Below are 17631 nucleotides of genomic sequence, written 5' to 3' on the forward strand. Positions count from 1 at the left end.
ATTCAAAAACATAGCAAAATATTTATGCAAAATTTTCCATTCCGTGAAAAAAAAGCAGGGTATATAAAACGGTGCACCCTATTTTTGCAAAACAAAAATATAACCGAACACACACATGTACACACATACACATGCAGATACAAATAGGCAGAGGAAAAAAAAAAACCCTAAAAATTATCACCAAAATGCTAACAACACTTATTTCTGGGTGGTGAGAATGCATGTCATTTTTATTCTATTCTTTTTACTTATCTGATTTCCTCAACTTTTTATACGTTACCCAGCTTAAGAGTAGAACTCTATTTTAACCATAAGTAGTTTCTCAAAGCTTATTTTTCATTTTAAGGAGTTGATATTAATAGCTCTTTCTTAATTTTAGCTCCACCTAGGAACTGGTTTAGGAAACGGTGGGGAAAGGTTGGGTGAGGGGGAGTAAGGGAAGCAGATTCTGAAATCATCTTTTCAAAACTGCTAAAAGCAGCTTCTGGCAGGCAATCCCTTGGAGACCGAGAGGCGCTGGGGGATCAAATTAGGATAGTTAGACCTTCAGTCAGACATGCTGCAGGTCACAAGCCACGTGGCTGCTGAGTGAGCCAATTCGCAGGCTCTGAGATACCTAAGGCAGCTGACCAATTAGCCATGACTCAGGCTAAAGAGGGACAAGGTCAGCTGAGCAGTGTCCCTTGCAGAGGCAAGCCAGATAACAAGCCCCCAAGTGCAGCTGCAACAACATCCCGAAAGAAGCTTGGGGATTAGCTAACATAGCCTGCAAAATCTATGTTTGGCGACAAGAATCCTTAGAGCAGACCCAAGGCCCCAGACAGAGGGCATGCAAGGGAGGCCCAGCAGAAAGTCCCCCTCATTCTGACACAAGGTCCTCTTCCTAAGGTCTTAGAATTGTCAAGTTTCTTCAGAGACACTTCAGCCTGCACTGGTGTCTCAGTTTCCACCAGGGATTGATGAGGAAAGGAGACGGCGCAGGCCTGCAAACTAAGGTCCAATATTGGGCCAGTGCTCTCTGTGACCATAACTGACTGAGATGTGGCTCGTGTTTACTAAAATGTAACAGCATGAGGTTTTTTCTGGCCAGGCGTGCGGTGGCTCATGCCTGTAAACCCAGAAGTTTGGGAGGGTGAGGCGGGAGGATTGCTTGAGCTCTGGAGTTCAAGACCAGCCTAGGCAACAGTAGAAACCCTGTCTCTACTAAAACACAAAAAAATGAGCTCGGCATGATGGTGCATGCCTGTAATCCCAGCTACTCGGGAGGCTGAAGCGGGAGAATCACTTGAACATGAAAGGCGGAGGTTGCAGTGAGCCGAGATTGCGCCACTGCACTGCAGCCTGGGCGATAGAGCCAGACTCTGTCTCTAAAAAAAAAAAAAAAGAATTTTTTCTTAACAGCAGAAACCAATAGGCTGGTTGTCAGAATGGGTGGGGGAAATGCAGGTTGATACTCCCTGCAAGAACATTCACAATGATAAGCTTTATAAAGATAATATCTTGTGTCTAAAGTGATCTGGTGGTGGGGAAGGAAGGCAGGAACGAGTTTTATAGAAGACTTCTATTGTCCAATCACTGTGTAAATCAGGAGGAAATGTCATCGAATTCTCAAGCATTTCCACTGAGGAAACACTGAAATTCATCAGAAAGAGATGTCTAAAAAGGTATGTGATATCCGTAAAAGCACTGAACAGAAATCCACCTCTGGGCCGAGCACAGTGGCTCACGTGTATAATCCTAGCACTTTGGGAGGCCGAGGCAGGTAGATCACTTGAGGTCAGGAGTTCAAGACCAGCCTGGCCAACATTGTGAAACCCCGTCTCTACTAAAAATACAAAAATTAGCTGGGCGTGGTGGTGGGTGCATGTAATCCCAGCTACTTGGGAGGCTGTGGCAGGAGAATCATTTGAACCCAAGAGGCAGAGGTTGCAGGGAGCCAAGATTATGCCACTGTACTCCAGCCTGGGCAACAGAGCGAGACTCTGTCTCAAAAAAAAAAAAGAAAAAGAAAAAAAGAAAAAAAAGAAAAGAAAAAAAGAAATCCACCTCTGTCTTTCATCTTGCACAATCAATCACCCGATGCCTGTACCGCCACCATCCATGTTCACATCTACTGAGCAGTGAGCTCTAGGTAGGGGCTGGCCACTCAAGACCAGATTTCCTCAGCTTATTAAAGCTTCTGAGACAATGCCTCTGCAGAAACCCTGTCCACATTTAGCCTTCTAGCACTTTGCTCTTACTGTGTTTCAACAGATGCCATCTGAGAATATTAATTACAGATGTTCCTACACTTATAGTCATAGAACAAACATTTACTCAGCATTTTTTAATTGCAGGAAACCCAAAGACAAGCTGCAAAACTATTGTCCTTCCTTGAATTTCCTCAAGCTTTAGGAAGTCAACCAGAGCTTCAAGCTTTATTTCCAATGCACGCAAGTAAAATTGTCCCCTAGACAGTCATTTTGACAGGGAGAGGGGATGGGTGCGGAGAGGAAGGGATTGAGAGAAAAGAAAGAATTTAAGGACACATTTGCTATCCTCCTTTCAGACCCAGCACATGTATTTCTAGAACTTTTATAATGATACATCTTAATCATCAATCCTTTGGCTGCTTGCTGTGAATTATAAATTTGAGTACCCCTGAGCAGTTTCTCCACAATTATGTTATTTTTCATGTGCTCTTTTCTGCCAATGCTTGAAGCAGCTCAGACTATAAGGATGAAAAAAAAAAAAAAAATCCTGGGGTCTCAGTGGAATTCAGGACCCAGCTTTATTGCAAAAAGGTGAATTTCTTTCACCTGAAGCTATGTATGCTTACTTGCCTTGCCTCAAGCCCACTATAATCTGGCTAACCTCCTGGGTTAAGTATTTTTGGTATATTTAAGATAAAGGACAATAAAATGCGTAGCTTGCAGATAAAACAACACATGTAGGGGTAAGGCAGAGAGAAATGAAACATGACAGCTGGTCTTTCCTTGGCTAACTTCTTCGAGTGTCCGAGGACAGCCTCAGGCATGACAACATTATCTTCTGTATTACGCTGATACAGCAGAAAGCCCTTTTCTTAATCATGCTCCTCTTTGAAACTATCCCATATAAATCTTGGAACAACACGGAAAAGCACAAGCTCATCAAACTGACACATGTAATTTGAAAATAACTTCTAGAATAAATTCACTCACACAAAAATGAAAAAAGGGGATGGACTGGGACATTGATGGATGATTTAGTTCTATTACAGCAGAATAGATGGCACGAAAAAATGTCATGTTGGACTGTGAGGAGGCCAACAAACATGTATTTCCTATTTAACCCTTGGGGAGGGCTTGAAAGCTTGGAGAGCAGGAATGGATGGAAGCACTTTGCCCCAAATAGATCTTGAAAAAGATTTCCCCATCGTAATTGATACAAAACATTTCTTCCTGTTGATACTAAGAGGTTTCAAATCCAGACTGAGACATACCTTTAAAAATAATTAGCTTCTGTATCAAGATTAGCAAAGATATGGCGAAATAAAAATTTACGTATGGTGGGCAAGATAATAAATTGCTAAAACCACTTAGGAAAACAATTGACATTGTCTTGTAAGGCTGAACATGTTCCCCTATGACCCAGAGTCCCCACTCCTAAGTTTATATTCTAGAGTGACTCTTTCTATATGCCCTAGGAGATACACAAAAAATGCTCATGGCCGCATTGCTCTTAAAAAACAAAGGAAACAAAAGGCAAGGCAAGGCAGAAGGGAAAAGGAAAGGAAAAGCAAGAAAAAAGAAAGAAAAGAAAAGAAAGAGAACTCAAATATTCATTAACAAGAGAATTGGGAAATGAATTGTGATCTATTACAGCAGTGAATATGAATGACCTACAGGTACATGCATCAAAATGTGTGAATCCTATTTTTATTTTTTATTTTTTTTTTGAGAGGGAGTCTTGCTCAGTCATCCAGGCTGGAATGCAGTGGCTCAATCTCAGCTCACTGCAACCTTCACCTCCTGGGTTCAAGTGATTTTCCTGTCTCAGCTCCCGAGTAGCTGAGATTACAGGTGCACACCATCACACCCGGCTAATTTTTGTATTTTAGTCAAGATGGGGTTTCAGCATGTTGGTTGGGCTGGTCTCAAACTCCTGACCGCAAATGATCCGCCCGCCTTGGCCTCCCAAAATGCTGAGATTACAGGCGTGCACCACCACACCCAGCAAGATGTGTGAACCTTAGGAGCATAATGTTAAGTATAAAAAAGCAGTTGAAGAATTATATATTATATAAAACAATTAAAATCATATAAAGGTCAGAAATAAGCCAAACTAAATTCATTTCTTAGGAATATATCCATATATATTAAAAATATAAAGAGGGCAAGGGGCAGACTAACAAGAAGCTAGGATGATGGTTACTTCTGAGTACTGGCGGTAGGATGGGATTTAATCTGGGAGAGACAGCAGGGCCTTCACCAGCACTGGCCATGTTTATTTTTTTAAGTAGAGTGGTAGCTTTATGGCTGTTCATTTTATTGTCATGCTTTGGAGGTTATGTATATATCACACGTATCAATGATTACATGATAAAAGAAGACAGAAGCCACCCTACTGACTCATGCCACGTCTTCCGTACAAATGCTTGGCTCCTTTTGAACTAACCCCTTTCAGGCTCTCCCTTCTATTCACCATACACAGCTGTTTGATTAAGCACCTTAGAAACAGGCTCTGTCACGTCACTACGCTCTCCAAAATGATCAATGGCTCCCCACTGCTTCATAAATTAAATAAGAAACTATTGATGGCTCCCCACTGCTTTACAAATGCATAATCTGCCATTCAAAATTCCATAAAGTAGCACCTCTTTGGTTTCATTATATATCCCTCTCAAGTTTTACCCACATGGCATAATGTTTTGTAGACTCACTTAGAATTTTCCTATCACTTTGCTTTTGTTCCTGTAATTCCCTACACCATAAATGCTGTTCCCTGCCTGGCTAAGTGGAAATTCCACCCATCCTTCAAGACCACATCATCCATTACTTCTACCATGAAGGCTGTCCCAAGCTTCCCAAACCAGGCATCTTTTCCTCGTTTGTATCCCCAGTGATCTTTACATACTGCTCATGGCCCTTGAGCTATAATTGTTCCCTCTATTCACCTTAGTTCATTCAATCAGTAGTTTCTGAACACTTTCCGGGCACCCCTGTGTTTAGGGAACTGGGATAGATGTGATCAGGCAATTGACGTGTAAAGAGCAATCATGATCCACAGAAGAACAAAAGGAAATAAGGAGTTAGGTAGGATTCCTGGGCAGAGGGAAAAGTCAGTGCAAGGGCTCAGAGATCAGATAGAATATGGGCCACATGAGAACCTGCCTGCAGAAGAGATGAGGCAGCAAATTTCCCCAAGCCCTACTTAAGGCATCTGTGGAACCTTGTGGCCAGGCATCCTGCATTTAAGCGTACTCAGTAAAATCTGCGGAACTGAATCCAAACTCACAAAGGGTGCGGGACACACTTCAGGTCTCCTTTCTCCTTCCCCCAACTAACCAAATAACCAACCAACCAAACAGAAAAAAACCATGATGAGGCTGAGTATTCTAAGAAGGAGGACAAGTCACAAAAATCTTAATTCATCTAGCCCTTCACAGCAGCTTTTAAAATGTGCTAAAGTGCTTTGTGATATTAAATTCAAAAGTAGGACCCAGGCGCGGTGCTCAGGCCTGTAATCCCAACACTTTGGGGAGGCCAAGGTGGGTGAATCACCTGAGGTCAGGAGTTTGAGACCAGCCTGGCCAAAATGGAAAAACCCTGTCTCTACTAAAAACACAAAAATTATCTGGGCATGGTGGTGGACACCTGTAATCCCAGCTACTCGGGACACTGAGGCAGGAGAATTGCTTGAACCCAGGAGGCGGAGGCTGCAGTGAGCTAAGATCGTGCCACTGCACCCCAGCCTGGGTGACAGAGTGAGACTTCATCTCAAAAAAGCTTCAAAACATCAAAAGTAGGCAAGAAAGCTAAGGAACTAACAAAGACTCCATGAGAGAAACAGTGTTAGACATCATGGGGGCGGGGCTGGGTTGGGGAGGAGTGTTTACAGGAGTGCTCTTCCTTTGGGAAAACCCCAAAAATAAACACTCCGATATTGAATGTTTAGTTCATCCTAAGAAGTTTGTAGGAAGCAGAGGGTGGGAGGTTGGGAGAGCAAGAAGCAGAGAATGAATTAAAGTCAAATTTGGGAGTTTTATGAACTGAAGTTCACTTGAGAAACAAGATAAAGCATCCCAAAAAAATTGTAAGGTACGTTTATGATGGGGAAACAGTAACTTTCTGAAAAAAAATTCTTTTTGATTGTGCAAAGTGAGGTCACAGGTAATAAACTTTCACAGGATGATGATAATAAAAATTTGCATTTGGTGCTTTCTTCATTGGCCTCATTTCTCCTACATTTTCTAATTTAAGATTCTCACTCATTGAGATGCTATCTGTTGGTTGCATGTGCAGCCATGGACTAAAAGGGAAAATGTCATTCTTTTGAACTTACACTTTAATTTTTAATTAAGGTTCAAATCAGAATGTGATCAATGCTGAGTCTCATCTAATGTCTTTGAGGCAGTGGACCGAGGACTTTTTTTAGTTATTACTGAAATATCCACATCATTTAGGCAATAAACCAGCCAAGAAAATGTGACCCAAGTTAAAACAACAATGGAATGCTAGAACTGACAGAAAAAAATAAAAGAAAGGAGATTGGTCAAGTTGGGGGAGGGGTCCCTTATTTGTAAAATCTATGAGTAACAGCAAACAGGGAGCATTTGTGGGTCCTCATGCATCATGTTTCATCCCATAAAGAACAAGATGAGATTTGCTAACTCCACCAGAAGGTTAGGAAGAAGGGCATCTGTTTGGTTGTGCCATTGGATACTGGACTTCCAGCAATCCCAGGCTCCTAGTCATGGCAGATGCGGTAAAACATCTATGGAAGAGGTAGCCTGAGCCTCAAACACTGATCTCTCTTCTTGCTAGGAACAAGGTAGAAATTCTGGACTTTCTGTGGCCTGGAAATAAAAAGCAGAGGGTCTCACCTAAGATCCCCTATGCTGTCTCCAGACTCTAAAACCAAAAGGGGCAAGCTTAAAGGAAAGAGAAATCAATGTATTTGTATATCTCTCTCAACTTGATGAGTGTGAACAATTCCCCTAGAGAACAAATTTTTGTGTATAATTAAACATGGAAATGCTATGTTTTCTAATCAACAGCCAATCAGTCCATGATACTCTAAATATCATTACTGGGAGCTGTGATTTCCCTGCAAATTGCTTTCTCAGTTGCATTTTAAGACTCCATTTCATAAGACTATACTGACAGGCAGGGAAAAAAGTTTGCTCTAATGTGGATCCCAAGCTTACCATGAACCTTCCAGGTAGGAATTGAGGCCTTTGCGAATGACATGGCCCAAGTAGCCATTTTTCTCAGCTACATGTTTTGCCCATCTGAAAAAAAAAGGGAAGAGAAAATATGCAAACCATGGCAAATTTAATAAAATGTTTTTCTTCATATGCTCTCAATAAATCCCACTTGGGAATATTTTGCTAGTTAGAATTTTTATAGAACAACAAACCAGAACTGAATGTTAAGAAGGTAAAGAAAATGCATTCTGAGCTTTTCATTTAGTGCCCTTTCTTATGAATGATTAGGAGTTGTCTTTTATGGAAACAAAGACATGTAAGATACATAATGAAATATATCCACCAATATGAAAAAATACAATCTCTACCAAGAGTTCTAGTATTCTATTAAGTCATGTTTACTTACTTATTATTAGCTTTCCCTATTTGGCTTTGTTCCCTAATTTATTAGGAGTTTATTAGTAATGACCTAGTCTGTTATAATCTTTAGACTTATAACTACTAAAGTAATAGTTTAAGAATGCATAACTAGAAAGCTAATAGAAGGGGAAGTAGAATAATTTTTTAAAATACTTGATTAGTACAAAGGAAGAGTAAGAAAAGAGATTAAAAAAAGGCCCCCCACAAAAGTGACCCCTGACAAAACCCCCCACAAAAGTAACAAATAGAAAATAAGCAGGAAAATGGTATATTTAAAACCAAACATATCCACAATTACATTAAATGTAAATGGACAAAATACACCAATTAAAAATGAAAATTTAAAAATACAAAAAATAATTAAAAATACAAAATTTTAAAAATTTAAAAATACAAATACCTAATTATATGCTGCTTACAAGAGACATGCATTGAAATTTAAGAATGAAGAAAAGTTGAAAGTAAAGAAATGGAAAAAGATAAATCATACAAACTCTAACACTAAAATCAGGTATAACTATATGATCATCAGAAAAAATAGACTTTAAGGCAAGAACCATGAACAGAGATAAAGAGGACATTGTAAAATGATAAAGGGATCAACTACAAAGACAAAACAATTCTAAATCTATGTGATCCAATAACATAGATTCAAGATATATAATGCAAAATTGACAGAACTAAAAGGAGAGGTAAATAAGTTCACAAATATAGTTGGAGATTTTAATATACTTCTTTCAGTAACTGACCTAACAAGCAGAAAAAGAAACATCAGAAAGGATGGGGAAGCTCTGAATAACATAATTAACAAACTTGATGTAACTGATATATATGTAGATGTTGTACCCAACAAGTTCAGAAAGTACACTCTTTTCAAGAAGCCATAAAACATATACCAAAATTGACCATATACTAGTCATAAAGCACACTTCGACAAATTTCAAAGGATCAGAATCATTCACAATATATTCTCTCATCACAGTGAAATTAAGCTAGAAATCAATAACGAGAGGATAACAGAAAAACCACAAAACATGAATATTCATGTCAAATATACTAAATAACAAAGATAAAAAACCAAGTCAGTCTAAGTCAAGTTTATCACGAAGGTCAGGTCAGGTTGGATTTGAACCCAAATGTGTTACGAAGAACAATCTTTTGGAGAGCCAGGGTATCGGTGTGAGGGTGGCTTAAAACAGAGGTCGACAAACTCTTTTTCTGTAAAGAGCAAGATACTAAATACCGTAAACTTCGTGGGCCACATATAGTCTCTGTTGCATATCCTTCTTTATTTGTTTTATAACTCCTCAGGAATGTAAAAGCATTCTTAGCTCTTGGAGTCATACAAAACAGGTACCAAGCTACATTTCATCTATGGGTCATGGTTTGATAATTCCTGTAAAACATTTTCAGACATGCAAGACCTCAAAAATGTGCCTCCCATTCACCATACCTCAGGAACCTACTATAGGATGTGCTCTACCAAAATGTAAGTGCAGACCAAGAAAGAGAAAGAAAGGGGTCTGGCAAAGAAGAGAACCAAAAAAGACAGAGATGGAGGGAAAGTAAATATCCATAATAATGACAGTTAATCTCAGCATGACAGCATTGTCCTGAACAAAGACTCCAGGACGGATGTTACCAGGAAGGTTAAATTAACATAATATGTAGATAGGTCTGGACATACTGAGAGGAAATTCAGGCACCTGGAGGAGAATTTGGAGATCAAGTACATAGAAAATGATAAGTATACAGAAAGCTTAGCAAATAAACAATAAAAAATAAGTAACAATCCATAGAAAAGAAAAAGTTGTGCAAGAAAGGAAAAGTAATCATAGTATACTATGGCTCAGTTAGAAATAGCATTTACATGGTCATAATAATGTAAGCCCTGATACTAATGTAACCAAAATGATATACTTATTGGGAAGATGAAAGATGGCAGGAAGTGTGAATGAGCTGAGTAGTGGGAGGTGGCAGAGTCAAAGGAAACTACATCTTTATCGTTCACAGTGGGACATCATTAGACAATGCCTAGCATGAAAATACCAAGAAATAGTGGTATAAGCATGTTATTTAGAAATAGAGACAAATAAAAAATAAATAAAATCAATAAATAAATCTTTCAAAAAAGATTGAAAGTGATTCATTCTAGGGAGCAGAAAATAGAGTCTGGGGGTGGGATGAAGCGGGGTAGGCAAGAATTTCTTGTTTTGCCTTTGTCAAATTATTTTTAAATTTTTAATTAAAATTTTTAATTTTGTCTTGTCAAATTATGTGGCTTTTAAAACTACATGCATGTATAACTGGTAAAAATAAAAAACTCAATTTAAAAAATGCTCAGGCACAGTGAATCTAGGATATGACTTTCCCTTCAAATGCAATGTTTGACAGTCTTACACAACAGCTTTCTCAGGATCTCTAGGGAATGTCTCCAGGTTGCCTGTGATATAGTAGAGAGAACACCACAAGGTTCCTTCCATGTGTCCGCCTTGTGCAGCCTTATGGAAATATTCACCAGCTAAAGTCTGTAATGAGAGATGAACAAACGTTGAGTCATCCTAGCTGGGCTGGTTTCACCGGAGGCTAGGTGGTAAGATGCTTTAAGCCTGATATGATTACAGGCTTATAACTTCTGATAGCTTTAAAACCAGGGCAAGCAACAATTCCAGGAAGATAGCCAATCACAGAAGCCAGCCTCTGAGATGCATGACCTTGCCTCAGCTATTCTGTTGATTAAGTTTACCCAATAAATAAGACAATATGTAATTATGAATACCATTGCCATCTCATTTGATCCTCACATAACCCCCTGCAGGCTAGATAGAAGACTATATCAGAAGTCACACCAGGTGAAAATCCAGGCATTTGCTTTCCTAACCCTGCTTAAAACCTTTCTTCAAACTCATGTGCAAAAACTGCATTTCCAGTAGGAAGGTGAGAATTAGAATGTGACAATAAGAAAACTTCACTCACAGATGTCTTGGGAGGGTTAGCACACATTTGCTATGCATAAAAATATACAGCCACTTATGTCATCAGAGACAGGTAGAGGGAAAGAATAAGACAAACATATAGATGGGTATATTTCCACTGATTACTCTTATTTTTCTGAGGCACTTAGCTATTGTTTTTTGAAAGCAAGGGCGTTGAAGTTAGGCAGGCTTGGTTCAAATCCCAGCTCTGCTCCTTACTAGCTGTGTGGACTTGGGCATGTTGGTTAATCTCTCCAAATCTAATTTCCTTCCACTGAAAAATGTGCCTTCAGATAGCACCTACAGTGAAGGGCTGTTGCAAGGATTAAATGAGATAACACATTCTCAAGGTTTATCACAGTGTTTCAAAAAGAATAGTCTTCCAATTCTTCCCCTCCTACCCCCAAATCTGCTGCTGCCACAATCTTGTTCCTCCCAATAAATGCCACTTCCATTCTTCCAGCGCAACAGATGACAAACGCCCTGGAGTCATCCCTGACTCTTCTCCACCTCTCACACCCCACATTCAATCCACCAGCAAATCCTGCTGCCTCAACCTTCCAAATACATGTAGAACCCAATTTCAGCCCCTCCACTGACACCGCCCTGGTCTCGCCCACTGCCCTCTCTCACTTGGATCCAATGCATGAACCCCCTGCTCCTGTCCATGTCTCCAGTAGGCAGGATCTAGGAGGAACTTTTAAAACATAACCCATCATTGCCCCATTGAACACTGCCCAGTGGTTTCCACTTTGCTCAGAGCAGAAACTAAGTCTCACATTGGTCGGCTTCCTCCCTAGCCCTGTCTCACACCCTCTCCGTCTCTTCTGCTTTCCACTCCACTCCTCTGGCCTCCCTGCTGCTCCTCTAGCACACCAAGCCTGCTACCTTCTCGGGGCCTCTGCACTGCCTGTTCCTTCCTTCCAGAATGTTCTCCCAGATATCTGTAAGATTCCTTTAGGAGTCTATACAATATCACCTTATGAAAGAGGCCTTCCCTGGTTCCCTGGTTTCCATTATAAAATAGCATTTCCCAATCTCCACCTCCTCATACTACATATATATATAAAAGATATATAAATAAAAATTTATATACACATATAAACTATATAAAAATTAAAAATACATTTTTTGTTTGTTTGTTTGTTTTTTGAGATGGAGTCTCGCTCTGTCGCCCAGGCTGGAGTACAGTGGCGCAATCTTGGCTCACTGCAACCTCTGCCTCCAGGGTTCCAGTGATTCTCCTGCCTCAGCCTCTTGAGTGGCTGGGATTACAAGCATACCTGGCTAATTTTTGTATTTTTAGTGATGAGGGTTTGTGTTTTTAGAGACGGAATTTCACCATGTTGGCCAGGCTGGTCTTGAACTCCTGAGCTCAAGTGATCTGCCTGCCTCAGTCTCCCAAAGTGTGATGGGATTACAGGTGTGAACCACTGTTCTCAGCCCTCCTGAACTTGTTTTAGTTCTCTGCATAGCACTGATCTTCACCTCCCCTCCTATTACATAGTTATTTGTTTATTGTCTTTTCCATTTGGTGGAATGAAACTTCATAAGAGCAGGGACTGATTTGCCTGCTACTATGTCCTCGGTGTTCAGAAGGGTGCCTGGCACTGGGTAGGTGTTCACCACATTTTGTTAAATGTAGTTGAGCTCAGGGCCGGGCACAGTGGCTCACGCCTGTAATCCCAGCACTTTGGGTGGCCGAGGTGGGCAGATCACTTGAGGCCAGAAGTTCAAGACCAGCAAACCTCATCTCTACTAAAAATACAAAAATTAACTAGGCATGGTGGTGCACGCCTGTAATCCCAGCTACTCCAGAGGTTGAGGCATGAGAATCGTTTGAACCCAGAAGGTGGAGGCTGTAGTGAGCTGAGATTGTGCCACTGCACTCCAGCTTGGGTGATAGAGCGAGACTCTGTCTCAGAAAAAAAAAAAAAAATAATAATAATGTAGCTTAGGTTATGATTACCAACATCAACATTATTATTAATAGAGTGGACTTCCACTGTGCACTAGGGCCAGGTCTTCACACCACGAAGTGTGTGACCCTATGTTACTTAATTTCGCAGTACCTCAGTCACTTATCTGAAAAATGGACATAACCAGAGTATTAAGAGCTATTTCAGAGGAGAATTAGGATTATGTAAGAGAGCACATGGTACGGTGTTTTGCATGGTGCTTGGCACAGAGGAAATACTTAATCAACACTTAAGATTGCCATTGTATTTTCATTATTATTAAAACTGGTTTCACACCAGGCAGTCATATCTGGACTTAGCTCTCCTTGCTTCTAGCAAGATCAGTCTCTGCTCCATCTCATTCTATTCCTGTCCTGTGTCATCTCCCACTCCTCCCTCTAGCTCAAGACCCCCTCCTCCATGAAGCCTTCCTGGCTGCTTTGGCATTCACTGTTTCCTGGCTCCAGAGCTTCGCGTCACACCATTTGCCACACACTTGGCACTTGGCCAGATGCCACCCTTTCCTCTTCACTATCTTGTCTTCCTACGAGACCCCCTGAGCTCCTCGAGGACAGGGACTGTGTCTGGGGTTGTGTCTGGGGCACACAGTGTACCTTCAACAAATGCTTCATGATCAAGGGACCGACCAGTTGCAGAGTGGGCCTCAAGTCTTACTCACTTGATTTCTTCCAGGGACTCCAGGGAAGATGCCATCCAAATGCAGGACTCCAAGATTGTATGATGCATCTGGGTTCCCCATTTCTTCTGCTTTTAACCAGTACTTTGCTGCTTTGGCGTAATTTTTCTTGAATTTGTGGTAATACCATCCCAGGCCATTGACTGCCTGATGCAATCCCTAAATTTTGGAACAATAAAGAAATTAACTTTAGAAAAATGAAATCTAAAGAGCTCTGGAAGCAATTATTGTGGAAGCATTCTGCCTAAGCCTGAACAAAACCTTCCCTTTCTCTTATTTTGGAGCAGATGGCATTAAAGAAAAACTAAGTGCTAGAAAACACAAGCCTGCCTCACAGTCTTCCCAGGTGGGTTTCACCCGACTGCTGCTGGGATTCTGCCTTCCATCTCTGCAGCAATGTTAGCCCCCAAATCATTGTTCTGCTCCTGTGGGCTCTTATGCAACACGCTTGTCTATAAAAGGCCTCTGATTGCCCTGCTGCATCAATAGTGCCCTTGAAATTCATGAACGCTCAACTGAGGCCTGAAACCTGCCCCGACTGGGATGGTTTCTAGGTGATCCGCCTGCCCATCTGTTGATTCCTCTGCCCTGAACACCAACACGCACTCTGTGGGAAGCAGACGCAACGTCCTACTTGCACAGCACAGGTGCTCTGTCTCTGCGTGGTACTCCCAGTTCTGACAGGGAATTCAGGGTCTGGGAGGGGCAGAAGCAGAAGGGGACGGCAGTGAAGAATGAGAATCATTTAATACTTTTAAGGCCATGACTATTCCAGATCAATAAAACTGTATTTCCTCATTATTTACCTAAGCTCTGTTAAAATTCATTCAGAATAAAGCACACTAGACATCAATTCGCCACTAGGATGGTACAGAGATGCAAATTTCACACCTTCCAAGAAACCACCTCACGGCCCCATTTTATGGTCCTCTGCAACCAATGACTTCCATGACTACCGTTAAGTTATTTTTCTACTCCTGCCCTAGAGTTGCTGTTGTCAGGAGTGGGGTACATATCAGGGGGTTCCCTCTCCCTGGGTCATGTGTCCTCTTGACAACACATAGATGGAGGAACAATCTTTTAGGTCTCTCATTCTATGCTCTAACTTCCTGCTGTATGCAACTTTGAACTCCTCAGGAGACGAGAATGAAGAAGAAAAATCAGCATGGTCATTTTAGGAGTCTTCATCATTAAGGCAAATATTGGTAGCCTTGGAGGCACATCCAGATGCCAAAAGGGCTATAAGGTGCCTTGTCAAGGTGTAGATTTCTAGTAGTTTCTGCAAATCTATTTATTTGGACATCAGTATGCATGCACATATGAGTGTGCACATGTGACTGTGCATGCATTGGGCATGCGTGTGTGTGTGTGTGTGCATGTGTGTGCATGTGTGGGTGGGGGCCCCTCAAAAGCAACATTGTATCCTCCATTCTGTAGAGCTGTATAGAAACTAGCCGACTTGATGATACTACTTAAGTGTAAATAGTGACAAAAGCAAAATAATTCCCAATCCTAGCAATAAACTTAATAAACAGCCCTGTTATCAATGCACAGGAAACAAATGGGAAACGGACACCACAGAGTTAACCTTCAAAGGAGTTAGGCTTCTGGTTTCCTGAATTCAGTGGCATTTATACCCATTCAATTTCCAGGGGTCCTGCTGCTTGTTATGAGGGCAGCTCCTGATTATAATTTTAGCCTTCAAACAAAATCAGCCCGAATGCTATTGACTGGAAGGTGAATTCAGCTTTTGAATTTTGCTGCCCCTATTGTGGCAAGTTTCTGTATGTATTGTAACTAAAAAGTGACTAATCACTGCAGTGGGGGTGCCGTGCCTGCGACCAACCGCTCACCACCCCATTTCCACCTTAGGGCTTTGTAGGAAGAGGCTGGCCATTTCCTTTTTTTAGACGTGCGAGAGTGTGTGGGTGTGTGTGGTGGAACTGTTTCCCTTTGATAATATGCACGTGTTACCTTGGAAGCTGCTTTCTTCATCAGCTCTAAGGCAAGCCGTCTGTTCTTTTTTACTCCTTGACCCTAAACATTGATAAACAGTGACGATTACAAAGAAAATAAAACCAGACTGCACACATACAGACACATTAGTGTTGAATATAAAATACTTAAACATAAAACCCTAACTTTCTTCATTTAAACCCAAGCTTAGGGATTTCTATAGGCAGTGCTGTTTCATCATCATCATCATTATTATTTCACTTATATTTGTGGAGCACAGGCAACAAACCTCAACTTTGCAGCTTAGCAGTAATCCCTGTGTCAACTGCAACCCTGTCAATCCACAGGTACTGTTGGGGGAAGCTATGAATCAGGTTAAATGGGTTTGGCCATCCTGGATGCTTTCCTCTGGGGACTACCTAATTTGCCAGCCAGATAAAGCACTTTATCTGTGTTGGACAGTCAGGAGTTACCAGGCTGTCGCTTGCAGCCTTCATCAGTGCTGGCTGGGGTCTCTGGGGTGGAACATTGTTGCTTCAGAATCAGCTCAAGAACCGGCTCCACAGAAGATAGAACGCAGCAGAATCGGTTGCCTCAGAGGTAACTAACAGAAACTAACAAGGTTCTTCCGGCAAAATCAAGATGTTCCAGGGGAGGTGGTTTGTCCACAACAGAGAGACACGGGCTTTGGGGTTCTTGTCACAAGAGAGAAACTCTGTGGAACACACTGAGATGTCTGGAGGACCACTGGGGAGATGGTGGGCTCAAGGGTAGAATGGAAGGAGGTCCTTGAGTATCTCTTGGCATAGATCTGAAAGCAAAGATAGCCAGGCAAGGGGGAGGAGGTGGCTGTAAACCACTGCTGCTTCCAAACTCACTTAGAATTACTGATACCCCCAATCCCCATGTGCCACATGGGGTCCTCCTGGACTCAGACAACAGTTGACAGGATCGCCTGTGATTTGAATGTGAGAGGGTTTTGCAACAAACACACCTACAAACGCTATTTAGACGCTTAGCTCTATAGTAAAGGGAAACAGCACTAGTTACCATTCCTGTGTTAATTAACTTTGGCCAAGCACTGTCTAAGTGCTTCATTGACCCCACCTGAGGTGCTGCTATTATATTATCATCTGAGAAATGTGCCCTTAGTCACACAATGGGAAATGCGGGCAGAATTTGAATCCAGACGGGTGGACTCCAGAATCCAAGCTGGTAACTGCCACTCTCTATTTTCTTCTGCCTATTTCAGTTCATAGCCTCCTTGTAGGATCTGGGAACCATGCAGGATATACTCGACTGGCTGTCTTTCAGGACCCCAAATAAAACTGTGAATCCAACTAAAGGTTAAATTACATATGCCAAGTTTCTACTCGACTTTAACTGGCTTATTTAATAAAACCAATGAACTGAAGCAAAGTGGAAGATGAAAATATTTTTCAGAATGGCACCACTGCTTCATTTAATTAGGGAGGAAGAGGAGAGGGAAAAGGACATAGAAGGACACTTGGAGTAACTGGACGGGGAGGAGACGAGCTTTCTGGACTTCTGGAAAAGCATCAGAAAGACCAGAATCACAGAACGTTAGCGCCTGGTTGAAGTATAATAAGTCTATCTTCTCCAACTCTTTTTTGTTTTGAAGAAATAAAACAGGGGCCCAGAGCGGTTGACTTAGCCCAAGCCTCACAGTTAGAGCTGCAATGACAACCCCCACACTCTAGGACAGGGATGTTTACACTGTACCCGCTATCGAGTCCAAACTGGGATAACTTTTCTTGCACAAAGACGATGTACTCTACACGAATCTGAGTAGTATTGGAAGTTATTAAATGAGAGAAATGGGAAGCCTGGTACATCGTAAGTACTCAGTAACTACCCACTGAGTGAATGGATGGAGGACAGCTGCTGCTGTCAAAGTCAAAGCTTTATCCTCATGTGGATGCGAGATAAGACGGACTCGACTACCTGGAATGAACCACAGCCACCATCTTGGTACCATCTTTGCATACAAGCCCGATGCCCCCACACAGCCAAATGCACTTACTGTTCTTTGCATATGGAAAGCCCATTTTCAGCGTGGGGTTCTTTCACACAGAATACACTTGGGGAGATCTTCTAGCCAGAGGCGGAAATCTTCCCTGAGCTGCTAATAAAGGGCTTCCTTCCTCCCACCCAGAGAAAACTTAGCAAGAATGCAGAACCCCACCTCTCTGCAAAAAAGCCTGCAGGTGTGAG

The 17631-nt window shown here is 41.6% G+C and overlaps 1 protein-coding gene across 2 annotated transcripts in view; it reads right to left on the reverse strand.

The window, feature by feature from the left end:
* SEL1L3 (SEL1L family member 3) overlaps positions 1-17631 on the reverse strand; it is a 117179-nt gene that overhangs the window by 20845 nt on the left and 78703 nt on the right. For both annotated transcript variants that reach the window (XM_005554621.5, XM_005554623.4), the window contains exons 14-17: positions 15415-15477; positions 13423-13599; positions 10211-10338; positions 7391-7474 (exon numbers count right to left, since the gene is read on the reverse strand). In XM_005554621.5, coding sequence (XP_005554678.2) covers positions 7391-7474; positions 10211-10338; positions 13423-13599; positions 15415-15477 — 452 coding nt within the window. The remainder of the gene's footprint in view (positions 1-7390; positions 7475-10210; positions 10339-13422; positions 13600-15414; positions 15478-17631) is intronic.

This window comes from Macaca fascicularis, chromosome 5, assembly GCF_037993035.2.
Source record: "Macaca fascicularis isolate 582-1 chromosome 5, T2T-MFA8v1.1".
NCBI lineage: Eukaryota > Metazoa > Chordata > Mammalia > Primates > Cercopithecidae > Macaca > Macaca fascicularis.